The 25,987-nt window shown below is 35.3% G+C and overlaps 3 protein-coding genes across 4 annotated transcripts in view; 1 reads left to right on the top strand and 2 right to left on the bottom strand.

Moving 5' to 3' along the window:
- The window catches only part of LOC125666125 (kinesin heavy chain-like), a 50,657-nt gene extending 40,215 nt beyond the window's left edge, over positions 1-10,442 (bottom strand). The window contains exons 1-6 of one of the 2 annotated variants that reach the window (XM_056151376.1): positions 10,311-10,442; positions 9,955-10,090; positions 3,264-3,351; positions 3,032-3,105; positions 1,166-1,270; positions 112-160 (exon numbers count right to left, since the gene is read on the bottom strand). In XM_056151376.1, the coding sequence (XP_056007351.1) occupies positions 112-160; positions 1,166-1,270; positions 3,032-3,105; positions 3,264-3,351; positions 9,955-10,083 (445 nt within the window). In that variant the 5' untranslated portion in view covers positions 10,084-10,090; positions 10,311-10,442. The remainder of the gene's footprint in view (positions 1-111; positions 161-1,165; positions 1,271-3,031; positions 3,106-3,263; positions 3,352-9,954; positions 10,091-10,310) is intronic. The other variant, XM_056151377.1, reaches the window with a different exon arrangement.
- A 1,742-nt stretch (positions 10,443-12,184) lies between these two features.
- Positions 12,185-19,243, top strand: LOC125666124 (zinc finger protein OZF-like). Its single transcript, XM_048899230.2, has 2 exons — positions 12,185-12,233; positions 17,619-19,243. The coding sequence occupies exon 2, from the start codon at positions 17,683-17,685 to the stop codon at positions 19,078-19,080; it is 1,398 nt and encodes a 465-aa protein (XP_048755187.1). The 5' UTR covers positions 12,185-12,233; positions 17,619-17,682; the 3' UTR covers positions 19,081-19,243.
- A 3,189-nt stretch (positions 19,244-22,432) lies between these two features.
- LOC125666123 (zinc finger protein OZF-like) lies at positions 22,433-25,656 on the bottom strand. Its single transcript, XM_048899229.2, has 2 exons — positions 25,174-25,656; positions 22,433-24,132 (listed from the first exon to the last, which is right to left on the bottom strand). The coding sequence occupies exon 2, from the start codon at positions 24,065-24,067 to the stop codon at positions 22,829-22,831; it is 1,239 nt and encodes a 412-aa protein (XP_048755186.1). The 5' UTR covers positions 24,068-24,132; positions 25,174-25,656; the 3' UTR covers positions 22,433-22,828.
- Positions 25,657-25,987: the final 331 nt, after the last annotated feature.

Below are 25,987 nucleotides of genomic sequence, written 5' to 3'. Positions count from 1 at the left end.
ACTCATGGTAATTTCATGACCTTATTTTGGTCCTGGCATATTTATCATGTTAACAGTAGATTAAGAATTACAATTTACTATCAAGGAGATCTCGAATAAATTACAACTTACTATCGAGGAGATCTCGAATTTTGTCCATGTAGATCTCAAAATAAGAAACCTGAAACAGAAATAAACCATTTAAAACTAAGAACTTGAAAACGCACGTCCCGGGACATATATATTATTATACATAAAAAATCATAGACGTGTGGATTAAATCACGAAAGAAATTATCATTCTGGCATAAAAGCAGAGTGAAAAAACATTTTGACTGAGTTAAATGTATATATTATATGCAAAATTAAATTCATCAATCAACCAAAGCAGTGGCAGAACAAACAAAATTTTTAAGGGGGCAGGGGTGTGGGTAGTTGTGACCCACGTTTATACCTTTTACACAGAAGAAAGGGGGTGGGAGGTGAGAAGTGGAGGCCTCGATATGGCTAAAATGACCCCTCTCCAGATTTGCCACAAAATTCTGAATTACAAAATAAAATAACTTTTTGTGGGAAATTCTACGTTTTTCTCAGTAACTTGTCATATTCAGATCTACATACCTTGATGTGAAATTGTAGGTTTTTCTCAGTAACATGTCATATTTAGATCTACATACCTTGATGTGAAATTCTAGGTTTTTCTCAGTAACATGTCATACTTAGATCTACGCGTACCTTGATGTGAAATTCTAGGTTTTTCTCAGTAACATGTCATACTTAGATCTACGCGAACCTTGATGTGAAAATTTAGGTTTTTCTCAGTAACATGTCATACTTAGATCTAAGTACCTTGATGTGAAAATCTAGGTTTTTCTCAGTAACATGTCATATTTAGATCTACATACCTTGATGTGAAATTCTAGGTTTTTCTCGGTAACATGTCATATTTAGATCTACATACCTTGATGTGAAATTCTAGGTTTTTCTCAGTAACATGTCATATTTAGATTTACGCGTACCTTGATGTGAAATTCTAGGTTTTCCTCGGTGACATGTCATACTTAGATCTACGTACCTTGATGTGAAATTCTAGGTTTTCCTAAGTGACATGTCATATTTAGATCTATGTACCTTGATGTGAAATTCTAGGTTTTCCTCAGTGACATGTCACATTTAGATCTACATACCTTGATGTGAAATTCTAGGTTTTCCTCCATGCCGTAGATGTAGTTAAAGATGTCCTGTACAATGCGAGGAATGATGCCATGCATTTTAGTGTCCCCGAGAACACCCTGTACAAAAATTGGAAACACAATTAAATCTTTGACAACACTTGAATCTTTGTCTAATCTTTTTTGACACTTGAATCTTTGACAACACTTGAATCTTTGACAACACTTGAATCTTTGTCTACACTCAAATCTTTGTCTACACTTGAATCTTGAAGGCAGTCAGCAGATCTTAAAATTCAGGAACGTTTTTTTTTTCAGAGTCAAACTCATCTGCATTCTCCTGCAGCTATGAATAAGGTTTAATTGTACATGTACAGCAATTATGTAATCATAGTACACCTAATTTAAAACATTCTCCCTCATCTTACTCATCTAAATATAAATCAATTCGGTGCTAAGTGAATTAAATGAGCACAGCTTCATACAATTACTGATGAACACTAATTTGCATTTAAATGTACACAAACTTTTTCACTGAACAACATGTAACAATAATCCTCATACATGTATCAAATGGAACAAGAGGTACTGTGAGCAATGCTCACTAAGAATACCCCCCGCTTACCACAATCTCCCAAAGGGTGTTGTTAATAGGTATAAATTACCTCTTTCCTGAGTGTAAAATTATGGTATGCATTTGTAGAAGAAAATGGAAGATATAGTCCGAGCACAAATCCATGGTATAAACCTATAATTTTGACCTTGAGATCAAAGGTCAAGGTCATAAAGAGGTCATGAATGTACATGACACATAGTCTCATGGTGATACACCCATGGCTTATGGTATGACTATGTCAAAACCCTATAATCAATTTTGACCTTGAGGTCAAAGTTCAAGGTCATATAGAGGTAATGAAAGTATCCGACACATCGTCTCATTGTGATACACTCATGTGTCAAATATGGTATGCCTATGTCAAAGAACAAAGAAGTCATGGCCCTGACACGAATCCATTGTAAAAACCTTTAATTTTGACCTTGAGGTCAAGGTCATATGGAGATCAATCAATATAATCACCTACCCAAAACTCCTACTCAGAAACACTAACACACAGAATCATAAGTTAAATTACCACATCTATATCAACAAAATAATGTCACCTACCCTAAACTCCTACACAGAGACACTAACACACAGAATTATAAGTACATACTCAGGTTAAATTATCACATCTATATCACAAAATAACGTCACCTACCCAAAACTCCTAGTACTCAGAGACACTAATACACAGAATTATAAGTACATACTCGCGTTAAATTATCATATATATACATGTAAATGTATCTATATCAACAAAATAACGTCACCTACCCAAAACTCCTAGTACTCAGAGACACTAACACACAGAATTATAAGTACATACTCGCGTTAATTATCATAAACATGTATCTATATCAACAAAATAACGTCACCTACCCAAAACTACACAAATTATAAGTATATACTATGTATACTAAAGACCTTTACTAATTATTGTAATTGTTACGCTGAAACGATACACCCCCCTCACAATTCGCTACATAATGCAATACTTATGCCATGATTAAACATTTTTAATACGATAATTTTACAGAAGAAACCAATAATAACTTTGAAGAAAAATTTAATTGCTAAGATTCACAGTCACAATTTCAAAAGTAAACTGTTTCCAAACTGTCGTACAGCGAGATGCCTTTTGAATCGAACATTAAATTTGAGCATTTACATTGAACAGTATTGATATTTCAGTGAATCATTTCAGCCCTAGTAATTGTGTTTATGTCAATCAATCATCTTAAAATAAATATGAAAGAGTTTGCTTTTCAAAAGATTCTGACCTCCATAGTATGGGTTTTTCCAGAAGATGTTTGTCCGTACGCAAAAATGGTTCCATTGTATCCGCCCAGTACATCTGGAAGAAGAGTGAATATTGATGTACATTATGACTTTACATTGATGCAGTCTAGCAATCACACAGCTATCATACTGATCCGCATCACAGAGGAGTTTGTAACAATACTGATCTGCATCACAGATTAGTTTGTAACAATACAACTATATAATACAAACCTGCTACGATAGGTCTTGCCGCATTTTCATACACCTGCTCCTGAGTTACATTGGGCTTCAGAACTTTGTCAAAAACAAACAGCTTTCCCTGCAAAAGTCAACAACAATGCTTACATACAAATTCTATGAATTAGTCTATGAAAAAAAGATGATTTTTGGAGGCTGACTCAAATTGCATTCATTTATAGAATTAAAGGTTGTCTGTAAAACTCATTTATTGCTGTTATATCGGTATAAACGGCTAAAAATAACAAAAGAGAGGAGAATTATCCTCTATTTTATAAGTGTTATCAGTTCAAATGTCTGACAAATAAAAATAAAACATTTCAAGAACACTGAACCTGGTATGCTAGAAGTCCCAGGTTCAAACCTTAACAGAGACACAGTAACAAATGCCTCTACCATGTCTCTTGTAACATGAAATGGTGAACAGTTAGGGGCATACTACAAACAAATTATTTGAAAAATAATGCACATAAGTTATTTTACATATACACATATAATTTTTAAAATTACGCATTTTCAATATATATTCTTTTTTATTTTTACAGAGTCACTGATTTCATCTTAAATCTTCAGTTTTCTGTATTTCCTGTCCATATATATTAATTTGTATTCTGGGATTCCATGATGTAAAAGATGTAGTGTGCAGACTCGAGTAAACAGCTGTGGTAGAAGACACACAGCAGGTCTAAACCAGTAGTATTTTTCTTGTCACCAGTGATTTTTTTTTGTTTTTCAAACTATCACCCCTCCTTTTGAATTAGGAAAAATTAGTGACATTTTCCTCAAATTGGGAAAAATCATTCATAGTAAATTAAAATGGTAAAGATGCATAAAATTCAAATAACATTTTTTTTTTTTGAGGTTTATTTAAGATCTGATTTAAAATCATAAAATAAATTATATAACATTAAATATATATTGGAAGTCATACCTTGTATAGATACAGTACACGACACGAGTTTTATGCGTGTTCCACGCAACGCGGTGGAACAAATTTGCCCCAAACACGGTGGACCTTTAAAATGGTCGGCACCTTTGAAGTCCTATTTTTCCGTGCGAGCTAGACATTGAAGTCCACGGAGGATCTCCGTGGATGCCACCGCGCATCTCCGTGGATGTCACCTGTACCTCCGTCGATGCCACCGTGTACCTCCGTGTGATAAAACAAAGACATAATTTCCGACATGATACACCCAAAAAACCTTTTCGCTTGGCCAGCATACATGCCCTCACCCCATTACTTATTTAGAAATTAGCTATAAATCATTCAATTCTTGTAATTGTTGTTAAATGATACGTTGGTGTTTTCGGTTCATATCCGTATGTAGGCTTCCCTGCAGACGTTCACACCTTTTTATGAAATGCCCAAATTCTCGACATCCTGTATATAAACACCTGTGTTATTCCTACCACTCGTCGGTACATTGTTTCACGGCACTTGCAGCACAATTTCACCAAATAAAAGAAGGGTCATGAACAACGACAATCACATGCCAGTAATTTCAATTTGATAAACAGCAGTTCAAAGAAATGTGTACCATAAACAATAGTTTATTTTTACGTAAAGTTTTCATTGTATTTAGGAATATGTAATTAAGGTCAGCTATATACATGTACATGTTTACATTGGATATGAATTTCATTATGTACTCAACTGTGAAGCAATGTGAGCAAAGAATCAAATTTTTATCACTTAAACAAATAAATATTAAAACTATCTTTACTTTTAAACAAACCTTTAGAAAACTCCGTACTTTCATTAAGAAAATTTCATTAGAATGCCCATACTTCACATTAATAATAACACGTTTTTTTTTAGGTTTTGTTTCTAACTTGATAAATACTTTATTACATGCATGTATTATTTACTAAATGTATATATAACAGCTTTTTGTCTTTATATTTTTGTATACCATTGCATAATGGTGATGAGATCCAATAAATTGAATTAAGTACATGTAGTCTTGAAATATCACAAAGTAAAGAGTTGACAACGATTGAAATAAAAATGCAGACGTTTTCTCGTTTATTCAGTAACTCAATAACTTGCGCGTCTTCTGAATGAAAGTTGTAAAACAAACGTACTAGGTTTTGGTCAGTTATAACATAATACGGGGGTAAAATTCATCTAATCTCCGCTAGCAATGGGTTTTGAGTCAACTGTGCCTTCGTGCACGAAAAATCTCGGCTAACGAAGATGAAAAAAAAGCCTAGATAGTCCGCTTGCATTAACATGTATTATGAAGGTGCAAACATTCATGAATATTATAATTAATGATTACCAATGCTCTCTCTCTCTCTCTCTCTCTCTCTTGCTTTCATTATCTAATGCATCTAAAGATTAAATTAAAGATTTTAATAATCGATAGCGTATAAGAATAAAAGCAAATAATCGTTAAGTCATTTCTGTTTATATTTATATTATTTATTTTTTTTTCATGAACTAGTTGCATTTGACACCGAGGATTTACATCCTTAAATATTGATTACAAGCACGTAGAATCGGAGAGGGTGTACTTTGAAAACTTGAAAGGTTTTCGTAATCGGACAATTTAAGCACCATTTTTGTTGTTATTTTATTGCTTGTCAAGAATTTTACACAACTAAATAACCAGCAACATACCCCTTCTGATACATTGAAAAATATAAGTAATGTTAGCACGGGGCTCTATAAAGTTCAATCTGCAGTTTGGTCATACTTCGTCATTCAATAACTTATTCAAAATAAAAAAAAATGTTTGTCGGGTTAGCGGTACTATGATGTATGACTATAACAATGACCTGTGTATAACTTGTACATTCCATGCAAATTCGAAGGGGTTTTCGCCTCAGTAGAACAATGGGGGTCAGCTAATCCGTGTATTTGAAATCAACAGAAGTGCTTAGCTTCTTGCGGAAAGTGTGAAATATATTGGGTCGGCATAAGATACCCGTGATCTTAGACTAGATCTGATATCGCGTCGACCCAATATATTTCACATTTTTCATGAGAAGTCAAAACCCAAACTAGCTAACCGTAATTTAGTTATACTGTGAGAAAGACCCTAGGAATTTGCATGGTATATACTTATTATACAAAAATCATTGCATTATCCAGACACTACCGATGAACATTTTTTTTTTATGAAAACCTCTATCAAAGTACATCGAACATAAATCTCGGTCAAATGTAATTAACTCGGGATTTTAAAAATAAATCATTCGATGGTTTGTATTTTTGATTCTATTAATTACGTAATAAATTAATTCCAATTTGTTAATCATCGACAATGCTCTAATTTCTATATTGGATCAAGTTATATTTGTCAAGATGCATATCAACACAATATGATGGAGGTAATTATGTTAAACAGCGCATTTGTCACAGAGAGAGAGAGAGAGAGCACATCAGTAATTATTAAATATCCCTATCACATGTTGTACATGTGTGTTTTTCATTTACTGAATATACTAATTCGCATTGAAAACAGGAATTGCCTGCAAGTACGCATTATTTAAACATATAATTTAAGAATATTTTAATGAAGAAAGAAGACTAAAAGAAAAAAAGTCAAAACCAGGTTTTCTTAAAAACATAATATAAAGTGTTTGGTATCGTTGGAATCGGCTCAATATGCTGAAAAACAATACAAGTATCAGGGGGGAAAATATTGACATTTTTTCTTTTCTTAAAATTCCACCCTTATCTTGATTATTTGGCCTGCGGCACATTTTCACATCTCCCGCAAGGCGCCCGTGGCCAGAACAAAGCTCTTAGCAGCTGAGTGTATTCGCAAATAACACACACCGTGGAACACGGAGGACACGGTGTATCTCCGTGGATTTTCCACCGTGGTCTTTCCACGGTGGGGTGTATAAAACTCGTGTCGTGTACTGTATTATTTATTTTTTCTAAGAAATACTTATTGTCTAATTTCATAAAGAAAGTAATGAATTATTAATTCACCAGCATTTGTACCCATAATCTTGTAAATACTATATTAATAATCAAGTTTCCAGAATGTCTCAGCTCTCTCCTCTTTGTATTTTTCGGATTTTAGTAAAACCCTAGTATACTGTTGGCCACTTCCTGTTATTAGCCTGACCCTACATATAATAGCGGTCAAATTAAATTGTCAATAATATGGCTTAATGTGTATCTGGAAACTATATACTTTGCTGCATATCTGCTTATATGGATGCCTCTATTGTTTTACATATATTCTTTACAAAACCTTTTGCATGTGCAGTGGTTTGGAGAATAAAACTGAAGAAAAAAAAAACCGTATTTACTCTTTGTCAGCAATATACGGTAACCCATTTTTTGAATGGCCTAATTTCCCTGGATTTGAAATTGGGAAAAACATATATATATAATTGGGAAAAAATAGATAATTTTAGTGAGGGGAAACAGCCGAATATCGGTGGCATTTTGGCCCCAAAAAAATCACTGGTCACTTTGACGTTATGTTTATATATTTGGGAGGGATTTTTATTGACGTGCACAATTTTTCGCACTTTTCCAAAGACAAATACTTTTCCTGAATTAACATGACCAGGTAAGCTTTTATATAAAACAAACATTTGTTTTCATTTTGGTGTACCATCAGGAATCTGTGGTGCACGTAGTGTGAAGTGAGGGAGTTGACACAAAATAACAAAACAAAATAACCTGTTTGAGTTATTATTAAAAGGAAAGAGTACCTCGCAGTACTTCATGATGGACAGGAGCAATGGGAGGTAACTCATTACATGACAAACAAAAAACTCCCGAGCGTTATTTTTCTATTAACGTGTTTGTATTATGCCTCAGAGTGATGAATCTGCCTTAATCACGTTTCCATAGTGATACACAATCCGTGCTGCTAGCTGTCACGTAACAAAATGTTATTCAACATCATTTTCCAGGAAACTTTTCAAGATTGAACTTTTTTAAACCCAGTGGTCTTCCATGCTGCACCTGCTACAGGTATGCCAGGCTGTAATGTTTAATTGGGATGTTATTATATCATTAATACTGCAGAAATGGTGAAACAAGAGAGCATCGACAACTCTTCCCTGCTGTACCACATAATTATGCGCTTTTTTACAATCCGCAACTCGACTTAATGTGCCTTTTGATTCCTTGAGGAACATATAGGGTTGCAGGTTGTTTTCGTGCCCAGTTCTTAAGAGTCACAGGAGTTTGAAATTTTATCAATTAAGTCAATAAAATTCACTTGATTGACCAAGCCATGTGCCATAGTGTTACTAACTCCTGTGTTAGAGTCATGAATGACGAGAACATGTGCGCACAAACGTGCATGTTCTTAGATCACACTACTTGCAGTTCTTGCACCTCGAACTTGTTCTCGTGATGCGTAGTCGGCGTTCAGAATCGATAGGAATTTGTGCTCGTTCAAAGAACGGCGGTCTCAAAGGCACACCATGTGTTTGGAAGATCAGGATGTCATAGACACTTAACCATGCAGGTAATCGACCATAAGTTCAAACATCTAAGAGACCCTCAAGACAAATCTTGCTAAAATCTTAACCAATTCAAGATTGATTTCCGGATTTTTACTAGTCCATACGGACTTACTAGTGCTATAAAGAGTTTACTAGTCCGACACGTTTTTTACTAGTCTTGGACTTACGGACATGAGGTAATTTCGAACTCTGTGCTTTTAGACGTGTTCGATGTCTGTAAATATGACGCTTTTAGCCGTGTTCGATGTGTGTAAATGTGAGGCTTTTACCTGTATTCGATGTGTCTAAATGTGAGGCTTTTACCTGTGTTCGATGTGTCTAAATGTGAGGCTTTTAGCCGTGTTCGATGTGTATGAATGGGAGGCTTTTACCTGTGTTCGATGTGTCTAAATGTGAGGCTTTTAGCCGTGTTCGATGTGTATGAATGGGAGGCTTTTACCTGTGTTCGATGTGTCTAAATGTGAGGCTTTTAGCCGTGTTCGATGTGTCTAAATGTGAGGCTTTTACCTGTGTTTGATGTGTCTAAATGTGAGGCTTTTACCTGTGTTCGATGTCTATGAATGGGAGGCTTTTACCTGTGTTCGATGTGTCTAAATGTGAGGCTTTTAGCTGTGTTCGATGTGTATGAATGTGAGGCTTTTACCTGTGTTCAATGTGTCTAAATGTGAGGCTTTTACCTGTGTTTGATGTCTATGAATGGGAGGCTTTTACCTGTGATCGATGTGTCTAAATGTGAGGCTTTTACCTGTGTTTGATGTGTCTAAATGTGAGGCTTTTACCTGTGTTTGATGTGTCTAAATGTGAGGCTTTTACCTGTGATCGATGTGTCTAAATGTGAGGCTTTTAGCCGTGTTCGATGTGTATGAATGGGAGACTTTTACCTGTGTTCGATGTGTCTAAATATGAGGCTTTTACCTGTGATCGATGTGTCTAAATGTGAGGCTTTTAGCCGTGTTCGATGTGTATGAATGGGAGACTTTTACCTGTGTTCGATGTGTCTAAATGTGAGGCTTTTACCTGTGATCGATGTGTCTAAATGTGAGGCTTTTAGCCGTATTCGATGTGTATGAATGGGAGACTTTTACCTGTGATCGATGTGTCTAAATGTGAGGCTTTTACCTGTGATCGATGTGTCTAAATGTGAGGCTTTTACCTGTGTTCGATGTGTATGAATGGGAGGCTTTTACCTGTGATCGATGTGTCTAACACCCATTCATTTCAAGGAAGAAACACTTACCCCACAGTTGATGGAATCCTCAGTAGGAAATTTCACGACGAATTTACTACCAGCCTTTTCCTCCGAGGAATTCAAGGGCCGGATCCTGCATACTACTTTGATACCACACTCGTCTGCTGGCGTCGTCATCTTTCACCTGGACAAATCCGTGGTATTAGTCTCCTATTGTCTATGAATCTAATTATGCATCGATCTCATCAATAAATATATATACACGATCTCATCAGCCTGGCATTATAATTCAAGCGCAGAGATGACCTCTTAATATGAACACAAAACCGGCCCAAGAATCGTGATTTTTTTCAGAATCAAAATTTCTGTGGAATGTATAATGGTATTAAACAGAAGGGTGTTGCCTTTCGTCCTGAATACTTATGGATTGTGTCCAAATGTCTTCAAATAACGTCTGCTGCAACTCCCATAATCAATGTCAGAAATGCATGGTGGAAGATGACGTGATTTATCGATTCTGAAAAGCCTCGTGTGTTTACCCTATCGAACGATGAGAATTCAAGAGGACTCTCGAACGGAAGTTCATAATGAAAATTTCGGGGCAAGACAACTTATACATAAAAATATTCTAATAGTCGCCTCTCTCTCTCTCTCTCTCTCTCTCTCTCTCTCTCTCGCCGACCAAAATCACTAGGTGAGGACGTCCTCATGTGTGTAGAAGAGAATACACACATATATTATTCTAAAGGCAAAAGGTATAACTATAGGGATTGAAGTTTATTTAATACTCTCCTTCGAATTATGAAAAAAAAAAAGAAGGGGTTTTTGAGAGAGAATATTATAAAAGTCTTACAAGTCCTCAAATCACTTGTCCTCATTAATATTTTGTATCTACATATTTCGCTAGTCCGATATATCTTACATTTTCCTGGGTTTTTTTTTTTTTTTTGGTTTTTTTTTTTTTTTGTTTGTTTGTTTTTTGTTTTTTTTTGTTTTTTTTTATTTTGATATTTACCGTGATGTCCAGGAGAACATCAAAATCATTTTTAAAAAATTAATAAGAAGAAAAAAAGTTAGGAAAACGTCGGTTATATTTCGGATTACATCTTTCACATATGTTGTATGTCACATTTATGAGGACGTAATTGTAAGGACATTTTGTGAGGACAATTCTCTCTCTCTCTCTCTCTCTCTCTCTCTCTCTCTCTCTCTCTCTCTCTCTTCTAAATTCGCCACTGGAATTCTCAGGCAAAGTTCACAGTTGACTATGTACAGCTAAATTCGATAGAAGTTTCCTTTGTCTAAATCATATCGCACGGAAAGCACTGAATCGTTTCACCATGGTCACGATGGTCCACCGTGAATGTTCATTGAATATAAGACTTAATTTTATTCTTAAAAATAAAAGCGAGATTGCACGTCATATATATATACAACATAACGAATAGTAACGTACAGGATAGTTTTTTAACACTTAGAATTGTTTATAAAATCGTGTGATGCAGTTATTCAGTTATTTACTATGTTGTGTAAAAAGTATCAAAGTTTTACATTTTTTAAGTTAGAGAATAGTACCTCACAACCTTACATGTATGTTGTAATGAGTGAATCAAACAATTTACTTAATGTGCTATATTTGGTACATACATTATCAACTTTATTTAATTACTGTGGGATTTACACTGTGTAAAGGTAAGAAATACATGTTTAATTGTGATAGGGAGTTAATAGGATGTTTGAAGGCGAAAAGTTGAAGCGGACAAGGATTATTCAGAAAAACCCATTTTAATCGCAACAAACGGCCAGGTTCAGGCAAGATTTCCCGGGTCACTTTGTGCGACACTGGTCTGAGATTCGGAAGAGGCGTCAGTCCAAATATCCAGCCTCGTTGAAATTAGACATGGCTGACTGTACAATCCTCCCCATGACCAAGAAAGTTTTTACGGTATTTTACACCAATTTATACGGGATTGTGAACAGAATAAACACCCTGAGCAACGAAATTACCAACCCACCACACAGGTAGGGTATCAAGAGAACTCGTACCCACGAGAACCCGTACCCAGGAGAACTCGTACCCAGAAATTTGGGTACGAGTTCTCCAAGAGAAGTCGTACCCATCAATATCTGGGTACGAGTTCTCCTGGAAAAAAAACTTGTCAATTGTATTATAAAAATCTGGGTACCCCCCCCCCCCCCCCTTAAATCCGCCACTGATTCCATGATTCATTCGTTCCAACGGTCGCACCGGCGGTGTATAATTTACACCGGGTTCGAAGTTTAAATAATTCTATCACGAATGTACTTTCTGCACAGTGATTCAACTTGTAAGTGATTGTTGTAGAAATCTTGTAACATAGAACGCTGCATCGTCACCAGCAATGTTAATTGCATTGTATACTTCAGTGAAACTGTATTGATAAAATCATGTCTAGATATTGCGTGACAGACGAACACATGTCAGTTGTCGCTCTGCATTTCTGATTTCTTCTCCAATTTCAAAATCGCGTATCGCGATCGGTTACTATAGGCCTAATCGGAGGAATTGCTCAAATGCGGATTATCTTGAAAATGTTAAAAAGGAATTCGGTTTATGATTTTTTTTTCTAAATGACATTTCTCAATTGTATTTCGACTTTGATTAAAATAGATCTATTTATAGGCCTAGGATGTCAACACATGGGGAAAACGCGGATTGTCCCAACATGTTTTTATGCTTCGTCTAGCTCCCGATATTTTGCATAAATCTAAATGCAGCGTACGTTTTTGTTAAGTGAAAAGTTTACTCGTTGATTTTGTGGCAGCTCAAATGTCGGATTGATCGTGTGAAATTATATGAACACAGGTGCAGATCGCTGCTAAAGAACACCAAATTAAACATCAACTCAATTAATTGAAGATATCTGATAATCATCAATTCATTTGATGCATGCAATAATCCAGTTAAAGATCTCCTCAAATAATTAATATCTTCAATTCTTAATTATGGTGCACATTGATTGCATTTTTGATAGCAACTGCACTAATTGTTGAGCGATATAATTGAATCTTGATCTTGATAGGTTACGGTGATACATCTCTCGACGTTGTTACACCGCGCGAGCGTCAAGTAGCAAAAAAATTTACATGGAGCCACTCTTCACTATGTCAGCGAAAGTGACTACTGGTTCTTTGGAGTCTTTCAGTTTGTCGATGATATCTGGGGGTACTGCATTCCAGTCTCTGATGATGTTTGGGAGGAAGCTGTATCGTTGCTCTCTTCTTAGTGAAAGGAATTGACGATATTAACAATTAAATTGACGCAAGCTTCAATTCAGATGAAGAGAGCAATAATTCAATACAAATTGCAAATACAAAAGTGTTGTAAATAATTGAAGATATCTTCAATTGAATTAAAGAAATCATCAAGTAATTTATACTGCGCTCCAAATTAAATCTTGTGAGCAATAATTACATCCCTCTGATGCACTCATCAATTCAGTTATTGCATGCAACGATTGAATTGATGATATTAAATATCTTCAAATAATCAAAGATATCTTCAGTTATTTTAGTTTATGACAAATTCCACCAAATTAGCATAAATGTCCGTCAATTTTTTCCTCTCCGTATTTAAAGATAAATATGCTTAAAAAGTAAAGAATGTTGTTAATTACAAACTTGAATGGACTAGAGTTAATTATAAAATCAAAAATATTTTGCCACACATAAATTGTTAAAATTATTTTGGTATATGAATGTTCAAAATATGAGAAAAATTGACAGAATTAACTCCCGTGAGAAGTGGTACCCAACTTCTCGGATACTTTATTTCAACTTATATAAGAAAACAAGGGGTGAAAAAAATGTAACATAAAATGTATGTACTTTTACTTAATCTTTATAAAAAAATTGCAAACTATTTATGAAAACAAATTATACAAAAGTAAATTCAAAGTAAACAGTTTTTGTAACTTTCGTTCTGTCAAACATACTGACGTTAGCACTAATGGACATATGTACATAGAGATGTACTGCAAAACAATTTGCTTTGATTATTTTTCTGGAATTAAGTATTAAAAGTCATAATCTAATTGTGGAACAGATTTTATCTTCTTTAAACAAAATATCTGACTTAAGAAATTACATTGATATTTGGTCTAACATCATTCTGTCAAATTCTACTCGGCACAATGTGACATTAGCACACTTCTTTACCAAACCCTTGTAAGAGTTGTGGTTCTTTGTTATTATTACAACTCTCCCTGCAAGGGGCGTTGTAATGGGATTTTCCAATTGCATGGCATGTTGAGTGAAAGAAGTATCTAGACTTGTGTAAAACTTCAAGCGATAGACTTTCTGTCAAAATTGCTGACGTTAGCAACATGTGACGTTAGCATAAGAAATCGTTCTATTTGTACTAAATCGTACGTCAAACTACCGGTTTATGAATTCAAAGACTATTTTATTGCAATAAAAACTCGTCATGGGAAACTATTTATAGTCTTATCATGATTTACATCACTGCGAAAAAGTTCCACAAGGTTTTGTTCCGTCAAACAATAACATTAGCATAAAAAAGTTCCGTCAAGAACTGACATTAGCATTGACAGAAAATAAAAGATTCTGGGTCATTATTAAAGCACAACAAACATTGGTCTCGATGTAATGTATATAGATTACATTTAACCTTTCATTAAGAGAGCCATGTAGTTAAATAATTTCATAACTTGTTTAGTAAACAGAAGATTTATTAATTGCTAATGTCATTTTCCGTCAAGTGTTCCGTCATAAAAATGTGATGTTAGCAACCGTTTTTAAAAAAATGAAATTAAAAGTGAAAGAATACTTTTATAATTTTATTTTTTACATTTTCTTGATCCTGAGTGTTAATATTTTTAGTTACCACAAAAAATTACCACAGTTTGGCACTTTGAAAAGACATTCCCAATGGGAGTCAATACAAGCATTTTTCATGGAACATGTCTTATGTTAACTTGGCGCTCCATACCCACTGAGGACCTGTGGACATGATTACACACACACACACACCCCTTCCTCCTTCCCTTTCATTGTTCACAAAAGAAATTATATAGCAAATGTATATAGTTACTTGTTTTACTGTACATATGCACCAACATATACTTGTAAAAAAAAATATTGTTATTAATAATTTTGCATACATTTGATACATTCCAAACATCAGCTTCTGTGGTATTGGTGAATAGACATCTGTGATATTATATATTATGATCAACTACAACGTCAACAACAAAGATCTTCATTTAAGAAATCAATTTCGTTTTTGAAAATACTGCGAAATTTCATGCCTGCATGCTTTTTATGAAGTGCATCATTTTACTTTCAATTTTGTCAGAATTCCCAGTCATTAAAATAGTTGCACTATCTTTATGAAGATTCATGCACACACCGTTCACATTCACAAGGAAATGACTATAATTTTAATAATTGATAAAGATACCGAAGGTAAAAACATTCAAAATGTAAATAAGGCCTAATATTGCATTTTATCCTTTAGTGATAAGATTATGTCGAGAAAAACTGATTAACAGGGTTTTGGAATGACTAGTTCTGCCTTCAATAACTGTCTGCTAGTGCTATCTGTACGACTCGCTCCAATATTCTGATATTGCTGATTTGCTGTACGATCCGCTCGGATATTCTGATATCGCTGTACGATCCGCTCGGATATTCTGATATCGCTGTACAATCCGCTCCGATATTCTGATGTCGCTGTTACGCCGTATGATTCGCTCCGATATTCTGATATCGCTGTATGATCCGCTCGGATATTCTGATATTGCTGTATGATCCGCTCTGATATTCTGATATCGCTGTACAATCCACTCCGATATTCTGATATCTCTGTAACAGTCACTGCCTGCAATGATTGTCTGCTAGTGTTATCTGTAAAATCCGCTTCAATATTCTGATGTTGCTGTTACGCTGTACGATGATCTGATATTGCAAATACAAAGTTATTTGGAGGTGACCTTATACTGGATGTCTTCAGATCTTCGTATTAGTGAGATTTTAATTAAGTTTTAATTGTCTGTTAGTGATGCACTTGTTTGATGGGTCACAAATTCACAGTTTCCTTGACATTGTAGTTAACAGGATTCAAATTACACATTAATTTATATTTTAAAAACACAAATACTTTTGTCAAATTTTAAGGCAGTAACCAGTATTGGTATTGTAATAAGGTACATCATGTAACAAGCCCTACACATTTATATAGACTGTTAATCAGAAAGCACAGAACAGATAGAAGTGGCTGGATGCAGGATTGGCCAAATATATTATTAAAATAGAAATTATTTTCACTGAAAAGAAATCTTAATGTTTGTGGATCGTTTAATTTAATATTGGATGAGAAATTATTTGTATGATTATAGCACAGTATCTAGAATGAATGATATGTGTCATTGTCTGTATGTTGTAAAGAAGGGCAAATGTTATTGATATAAAAACAAATGGGGCCTAAATACACATTTTTTGTGGGTTTTAGTTCACTTGGGCAGACAGTATTTCTAATGGAAAATTAGAAATCCATTTGTTAGTGGTACAATTAGTCAGTAATCTATTTGTTAGTTTTACAAATTTTTAACTTAAAAAAAACAACAACCAAATACACCATTTTTATTCAAACTTGATTTTTTTGGTGTAAGGTAATCAAGTGTAATGAAAGGTGAAGATAACGAGCAGTGATGAATCTCATAATTCCCATAAGCAATGCAAAATAGATAGTTGGGCAAACACGGACCCCTGGACACACCAGAGGTGGGATCAGGTGCCTAGGAGGAGTAAGCATCCCCTGTTGACTGGTCACACACATATAAGATAATTCTATTATAAGAAATTTGTATCCCGACCTGGGTAGCTCAGTGGTTAAATTGCAAAGGTACCTGGTTTGATACCCGATCATACTAAAGATTGTTCTGTCTATATTTGCTACAGTGATTTATACAACTTACTGTAATATGTAAGAGCTGAATTTACATTTTTACTTCAACAAACAGGTACTATCAAAATAACAACCAGGAACTATCAAACATTAAAACAGACATGGTGATATATCCTAAGATTTTTTTGTAGAAACAAGATTAAATGCAAGTGAATTGTACGTGAAATGTCACAAAAAATTATTTGTATTGAGAATTGTTTTGCACATGCATGTCTTTAAGTAATGAAGATTGAAATGTATTCAAATTATCATTCATTGAACCAAGATGGGGCAAGAATAGGGGTTGGAAGTTCTGTACAGAAATATAGGTATTGAAATTCAATAGAAATACTCTCATGAAGAACCACCAAGAAACAATTTATCGAACAGATAAACATTCCGTCCTCTGCTTGTAGTTCAGGCTTTTGACTTGATTTATCAAACTTGTGTACCAGTGCTTTGAATATTATAAATGAATATTAGTCTCAAAGTGATAAAAGCAAAACTGTAAGAGGATTAAGGAGCTATCTATTTATTTAATCCACTCACCCACCCACCCTGGCATCCATCCATTATCCATTTATCTATCTAATCTATCCATCCATCCATTTAAACAGTATATGAATTGATAATTTTTTCCCTGTATGTGTGCATGCATTCCACTTTTAATCGTTCAATGTATTTAGATTCTCAAACTCTTTGACATGTTTGTAATGTCTGAATGATTATTTTAGGATTCACAAGCAGTATTTTATTTTGTTCTCAGATTTGGAAGAGATTCCCATTTCAGCTCAATGATGTGGTGTCCACAGGGATTTATTTTGTAGTCGATGCTTCTGTCCCCTGTCAAACTTTCAGCACACAAGATTTTCAAGATGTCCTCGGAGGACGGAAATGATGAACTCACTACTGAAGAGAGAGAGAACTCAGAAGATGAGGAGAGAGAGAACTTAGAAGATGAAGAGAGAGAGAACTCAGAAGATGAAGAGAATTCAAGAGAGAGTTTCAATAGTTCTCAGTGCAAAAGTGGTGAAGAATTGGACGACTCAAATGAAAGTGGTGAAGAATCAGATGGTTCAAACAAAAGGGACCACAGCTCTGATTCAGAGACGGAAATTGACAGCGACCAGCTGTCCAATGAGAGCTTGTATCTTGTGTGCGGTAAAAATTCTGCAAAAGGCGTCCCCTCAAAGAAAAAGAAATCTGCCCGTGATTCCAATTACATTTTGGAGGAAACTTCTTCCAAGGAGAAACCTTTTATTTGTTCGTTATGTGATAAATCCTACTGTACGTCTTCAAACTTGAAGAATCATATGCGAGTCCACACTGGGGAAAAGCACCCCTACCTCTACAAATGTCATCTTTGTCCAAAGGAGTACGTCAAAACGTCAACCCTGCGAATTCATTTCCGAAGGAAACATCCCGATTCCAAGGAAAAACCGTTTAAGTGTGTTGCCTGCGGAGACTCCTTTTCTCGCCTTCGTGAACACAACCGTCATTTAAGAAAGCACAAAAATTACAAGCCATTTAAATGCAAGTTATGTGAAAAGGGATTTAGTCGGTCGTCGAGCCTGAAGCTTCATGTGTTGACTCACACTCAGAGTCGACCCTTCAGCTGCAACCTTTGCGAGAGGGCGTTTATGTACGAACAGCAGCTGTATCAACATCGAAAGTCAAACTGCTTAAAAAAGTTTATCTGTGATGTGTGTGGGAGAGTTCTGTCGACCAAGCAGAGTTTAGTTCTACACAAGATAACGCACACGAATGAGCGAAACTTTCCTTGCGAAGTGTGCGATAAGAAATTCCGCGCGGCGGATGCTCTCCGGCGCCACACGAGGATACACACCGGCGAGAAGCCGTATAAATGTGAGGTGTGTGGCATGAAATTCATTCGTAAGTGTAATGTAAACAAGCACATGACGACACACACCGGTGTTAAGCTGTATCTCTGCGACATTTGTGGGAAGGATTTTAATTCGTTAACGTACTTTAAGACACATAAGAGGACACATACGGGCGAGCGTCCCTACGCATGTGACACATGTGGCAAAACGTTTCTGCAACACTCACATTTGAGGAGGCATGAGATGATCCACACTGGTATAAAACCATACACATGTGTGGATTGTGGAAAAGCCTTTAATCAGCTCATCAATCTCAAAACCCATGAAAAAACTCACACACGAGATGAACGCAATGAGTCAAAAGGCTGTAGGAAAAATGTGTGATATATAGCTCCATAACTTCTAGATTTGTCAATTAATACATAATTAACAAATTTTATATGTGAATGTTCAATTCATCATGAACTATAATAATACATTGTACATCTCTTTTGATGCTTTTTAATATTATGATACAATATGTATATAAATATACATATAAACAATGTACTTGAAATTGATGTTTTATATATTATATATATATATATATATATATATATATATAATTCAATAAAAAAATCAGGAAAATATACAGTTCCAAAATATATTTAAATCACTAGCGCTTTCTGGATTTTAACATCCATCCTCAGGTGAATACAAATTTTAAATAATGAATACAAAGTTGTTTATCTTAGAGACGTCTATTGTGACGTCATGATAGTCTTTGCGAGGAGGGAATAATTTTCTTACTTACTATACTGCATTATTTGGCGAGGAATATATTGGACAAACCGGAACACAACTAACAGCGAGGATGCGTGTCCATCGCAAACAAATTAACGATCCCAGTACAAGAAATACCCCATGCAGCGAACACTTTGACAACTGTGCTAGAGGCAACTACAGCGTATTTCCATTTTATAAACTTAAAACAGAATCAACATCCATGAGACTTGCTAAAGAAAATTATTTCATTAAACTGTTTTCTCCTAAACTAAACAAACTTTAATCAATTCTGATTGTTAAACCTCTTAATTCATCAACTTTTATCATGTTAATGTTCATGCTTATTTTGTCCAAGTCACCTTTCCCGAATTTTTTGTATTATGACGTCATGTATGTATTCCCTCCTCGCAAAGACTATCATGACGTCACAATAGACGTCTCTAAGATAAACAACTTTGTATTCATTATTTAAAATTTGTATTCACCTGAGGATGGATGTTAAAATCCAGAAAGCGCTAGTGATTTAAATATATTTTGGAACTGTATATTTTCCTGATTTTTTTATTGAATTATTTTGACTTTGTGATATCAACTCTTTCTATTTGGATTATATATATATATATATATATATATATATATATAACAGCACTAAGTTCCAACAACACCCGATACCTAAAAGTGTCGGATCCACAACATGGATACAAGGTCAAATACAAAAAATTATACAAAGCACTAAAATGACCAACGACACAAACAAACAGATTGTCAAATTATCGGACGACCCATCCCTTCTTTTGTCCTGAATTCACCAAAGGGAAATTGTAAATAATTTCTTGTCAAACTCTCAAATATGTTATACTGGCACAAGGTAAGTAGTGCTGTTTATATTTATGGTTTGACTAGACGTTCGACATTTTGATATATATTTTCAAAAGCTGTTCCAGTAGTTGATTCATATCATTTAAGAGGTATACCCATCGACAAAATCAGATTAAAAAGCGTGACATTTGTACCAGTGCATATTTCACTTGATATTGACACCATTTTTTCATTTGTCCAGTAATATACTGTCAAGACAGAAGCTTTCCCAAGTGAAATAATGTTTTCATAATTAAATCCCTACTTTTTTCTAAAAATTTTAAGACTTTTCCAAGGGTGGAAGTATGTAACATATTCTTATCAAAAGCAAGTTACATACAACAACCAGTATTGAGGACTACACTGAATGTGGCCGATGATTGAAGTTGCCGTAAATAAAGTTGTTTACATATATTCGATCAATAGATAGAGTAATAATTTTGTGCTTGGTCATGAACTGAGAAAAATATTTGAACTCATCATGAAAATCAAATTTTTCTTGTCAGGAATGTGTTATATGCTGCAAAAATGTAGAGGAATAATTTTCCCCACATCACGCATACAAACACACCCGCATCACACATACAAACACACCCACATACCAACACATCACACATACAAGCAAATCACACATACATACAAACACATCCTATCACAAACACACCCACATCACAAAAATATCACACATACAAACACACCTGCATCACACATGCACACACACCCACATACAAACACATCACACATACAAACACACCCACATCACACATACATACAAAAACATCACACATACAAACACACCCACCACACATACAAACACACCCACATCACACATACAAACACACCCACCACACATACAAACACACCCACATCACAGATACAAGCACATCTGCATCACAAACACACCCATATTACACATGCAAGCACACCACACATACAAACACTCATGGTCACATCACAGACAAACACACCCACATCACACATACAAAGACATTTCATATCACACATACAAACACATCCACATACAAATACCCCCACATCACACAAAAACACACCCACATCACATATAAAAACAAACCCACGTCATGTACACAAACACACCCACAGTGAAAGTTGATTTGGTACAGATGATTATGAATAGTTGAAGAAAATCAAAATGATGCACTCCATAAAAACAATGTTTTACTGCTAGCACTCTCTCCATGTCTACAAAGTTCATCAATGTCTCTTGACATGATGTCAGTTTAATGAGTCCTTTGTGACATCACAATAACACTACAGGTCGTATTTAGATGGTCTGGATAGCTCAGTGGTTAACCTGACGAGTAATGCAGGTCTCGGGTTCAATTCCAAGTCCAGCCAAAATTTTCTTATCTCCAGTACTACAGTTGGTGCTGTGAGCACCCCTGCACTGCAGGTTGTCATGCCAAAGAATCTGGGCTGTGTGTCTTTGACGGCAAAGACAAATTGAAGAAGGGAGGAATGTAGTTGGGGCTATAAGGACCATGGATATCAGCCTGGATAATTCAGTGGTTAGATCACCCAACTAGTAATGCAGGGGTCCAGGGTTCAATTTCCGATCCAACCCAAAATTTTCTCCTCTCCAATACAACAGTAGATTGCAGTTCATGCTGACATCGACTTTCAGTACTGTTCTGGACTTGTTAAGTTATGGATAGAATGAACATGGGTAAAAGCACTAGTATCAAACAATGTCAGACGCTTTGTGTTCTATGGAGTGCATCATCCTGATTTCATTATACAGCGCTCCCTCCATATATTGCTTTAGGGAACGTGGCCTTTGAATACAGGTGTAGATGCATTACAAATACTTTCCAATACTAAGTGATGAAACGATTGTCACCGACAATCGATTGTTGATCGTTTTTGGCTTTTCGATTCCGATTATCGATTCTATTTTTCATAATCGATTGTCGCTTGTACACTAATTAATATCTAATCAGAGATTCATCTGACTGTTAATCCCCCTTTTATATTGAGAACTGTGCGGGGGAGAGTCAGAGTGGACTCCACATTGAAAATTGGAAATTCAGTGACACCAGCTAGTGTGTATGCTACACATATATCCATAAAACTAAATAGAAATAACTCCAAAAATAATAAACATTTATTAACTACATGTAAATACCGATTATATCGATCATTGATCGAAACAGTTCTTCCGATTATGATCGATTATGAAATTTTCCTGATTTTTCAACACTACTTTTCTATCATTTTGAAAATCAGTAGTACTCAAAATTTAAACCGGAGAAATTCTAACACAAAAAGAAGAAAATAATGTTCTGAAAATTCTGGGTTTTTATTTAAATGAATAATATTGTCAATAAAATATTTAGGGTTGGCAGCAAAAACGTAGGTAAGGTCGGGAAACTGGAAACGCGTATATTTTATTTTGTACCAATCACAATGAACACACATTTGTCATGATTAACAGATTGAAAATGATGTGGCAACCAATTAGTTCAAAGAGACTGTCATGACACAGATGTCATCCACTGGTCATGTTAGTTGACAGACCTACAAGTTCAAAGGAATCATTGATTTCACGTGCTAGTGTTTCACAGTCGACTTGTTCACCATTGTGTGGTTCACAGTCGACTTGTTCACCATTATGTGACTCAAAGTTGACTTGTTCACCATTATGTGGTTCAAGGTCAACATGTTCACAATGAAATTGTTCACAGTGAGACTGTTCACTGATGTGCGTTTTCATATGCCGCCATTTGTGACTGGAACTTCTAAATGTCATTTGACAAACGCTGCACTTAAATGGCTCTTCTCCAGTGTGAATTCTTCTGTGTTCTTGAAGATTCAGTTTTTGTTTGAAAGTTTTTCCGCAGAAGTCACAAACATGAGGCTTGTCTTTCCTGTGTACCTGGGTGTGTCTTCCAAGCTCGTACAGATTTCTGAAGGCTTTCCCACATACCTCACAAGGGTGAGGTTTTTTGTTTGAGTGTGTTCGCGAGATGTGAGTCTGCAAATCAGATGACTGCACGAAATCTTTCCAACAAATTTCACACTTGTATGGCTTCATCCCACTGTGAGTCAACATGTGACTTCGTAACTTTGTCTGCCAAATAAATGCCTTTCCACAAATTTCACATTTATGAGGTTTATCACCTGTGTGAACTTTCATATGACTCAACAGGTTACATGACTGGGTAAACCCCTTTCCGCAAAGTTTGCACTCGAATGGTTTTTCACCTGTGTGAATTAGAAAATGTGACCGGAGAGAACTGAGCTCCCGGAAATCTTTTCCGCACACGTCGCATTTATACAACTTTTCCCCAGTATGGACTTTCATATGACGACGAGCGTTCTTAATATGACTGAAAACTTTTCCACAGACGTCGCAAGAAAAGGGTTTCTCACCCGTGTGTATTCTCAAGTGCTGGCGGTTTTCATGAATTGTGCTGAAGGCTTTGTCACACATTTCACATTTAAATGGTCGTTCTCCTGTGTGGGTTCTCATGTGCTGCCGTTTTACAAACAGCGTACCAAACGATTTTCCACAAACATCGCATTTATAAGGCTTGTAATCTGTGTGTGCCTTGAGATGAGCTTCGATTTCTCCTATTTTCTGAAACTCCTCGGCACATACATGGCATTTGAAAGGTTTGTATTCTGCAGAGGTTTCTGTCTTGTTATTGTTTTCTGATACAGTGTTTACATCATATCCATGTAGTTCAAAATTGTCGCTTTGTTCGTTCGTTTCTGATTCAGCCATTGTCCACCAAAGGGAAAATGTTGTGCCGTTATCAGATAAATTCAAGATCTTTAGGTTTCTGTCAACTGGAAGAAAACAATTACAAATAATGAGAGTCAAATTAATGAATTTGAAACAAAAAAAGACACTAAAACAGATATAGTATGCAAGTATTTGATGATAAATAGTCATCATTTCAAATAATACATCTTTTCTGCTGTCAATAATAAACGATAACTTTAGCGCATGTGTCACCTCATTTTGTAAGTTTTTGGATATTATCTATCATGTCTATATACAAATATTGATTAAGTGTGAAAATAAATGGCATCAGTTGAATTTATTTGTGGAAAAATCATTCATGGATTGATTTAGGCAAGTTTTTGGATGATTCATATAAAATGTAAACTGAAATAATATCAACCGAAGCATGACTGATGCTGTGAACATCTCCCACATACTTTATACAGGCGTGAATGGAAACGAGGGGGAGAGACCGAATATAACATACTCTGGAATCATTTTAATTCGAGGGGGCCAATGCTCGTGGGTAAGCAATACAATGTCACTAGGAGAGATAACTCTACTTGGTTTAAAAAAAATGTTCGAGGACACGTAAATTCGTGGGTAAGAGTGACCCACGAAATCCGTGAACATCAATCCCCCACGAACATTGATGATTCCCCAGTACCACCTAGTTTCCACAGATCGCCGGTAACCAGATAGCTCAGCTGGTAGAGCACGTGGCACCTGACTAGAGATTCTGGGGGTCAGGGTTTGAATTCCGGTCTGGTTTGTTGCATTTTATCCCTTCCTGTTGCATTTGATGCCATAGACCATGACCACCCCCTAGAGCTGACAGGTGAAAATGCCTGCCGGGGGATTAAGATCCTGGATTGATGTCTTCAATGTGTCAGTGAAGACACTTAAGGAGGGAGGAGTGTAGAGGTCAGACAATTTCGTTCAGATAGCTCAGTTGGTAGAGCACACGACAGTATTAGAGATTCAGGCCGGGGGCCCGGGTTCGAATCCCGGTCTAGTCCGTTGCATTTTCTCCCCTCCAGTTTGTAACTGAGTTACACATAAGCAGATTAAAGGTTATTGAGTATCACCAGGATTTAATTTACCTGTGTAGGTGTATCTTCAATGTTGCTTCAGCTTATTCAACACTTATTTAACGAATAAAATAAGATTAATTAATCGATCATTGATTATGATTATGCATTACAACGCATCGGAAATACTCTGAGCTTCCTATTCAAAAATAGGTTCCGAACACTAGAACGATATCCGGAATATTGCAACTTGTGTCTACTCCGTGTAAATTCATTTTGTGTACAATACATGGCCATAAGTGAATTAACATTTCATTTCTTTCACTATATATATATATATATATATATATATATATATATATATATATTCATTGAAAAATGCCTTTTAAGAAAAAAAACAATAACATTGCAGCATTACTTGTTATGCTCATTTTTAAGAAGAAGAAAAGAAAAAAAAAAACCAAACGACCAAAAAAAAAAAAAAATTGAATAAATTTCTTCACACAATTTCAAAATAACTTTGTAGATGTTGCAGTGAAACCACATGTCGAATGCAAAATTGAAATTTGACGTCAGAAATTTGTTGAGAAATTATAGTGTTTTGAGGTTGATGATTTCGTAAACTATTCTCAATAATCATGGTATGACAACGTGCTTAACATCATATATAGGAAAAGGAAAAATTTGAACAGTTTTGCATAATAGATGAAGAAATCATGAAAATTGGGACGAAATTGAACTCGCAATAAATTTTTATAAAAATTGTTTTTTCAATGGAATATATAGTAAATTAAAATATGAAATGCTGACTTACAAATTGTAATACAATGTAAGTATGGCCATATACTGTAGACGTGCTTTGTTTAATACATTTTTATAAAGTCGA

The sequence above is a fragment of the Ostrea edulis genome, chromosome 10 (genome assembly GCF_947568905.1).
Source record: "Ostrea edulis chromosome 10, xbOstEdul1.1, whole genome shotgun sequence".
NCBI lineage: Eukaryota > Metazoa > Mollusca > Bivalvia > Ostreida > Ostreidae > Ostrea > Ostrea edulis.
Note: the sequence above shows the minus strand (reverse complement) of the source record. Positions and strands in the feature narration are given on the sequence as shown.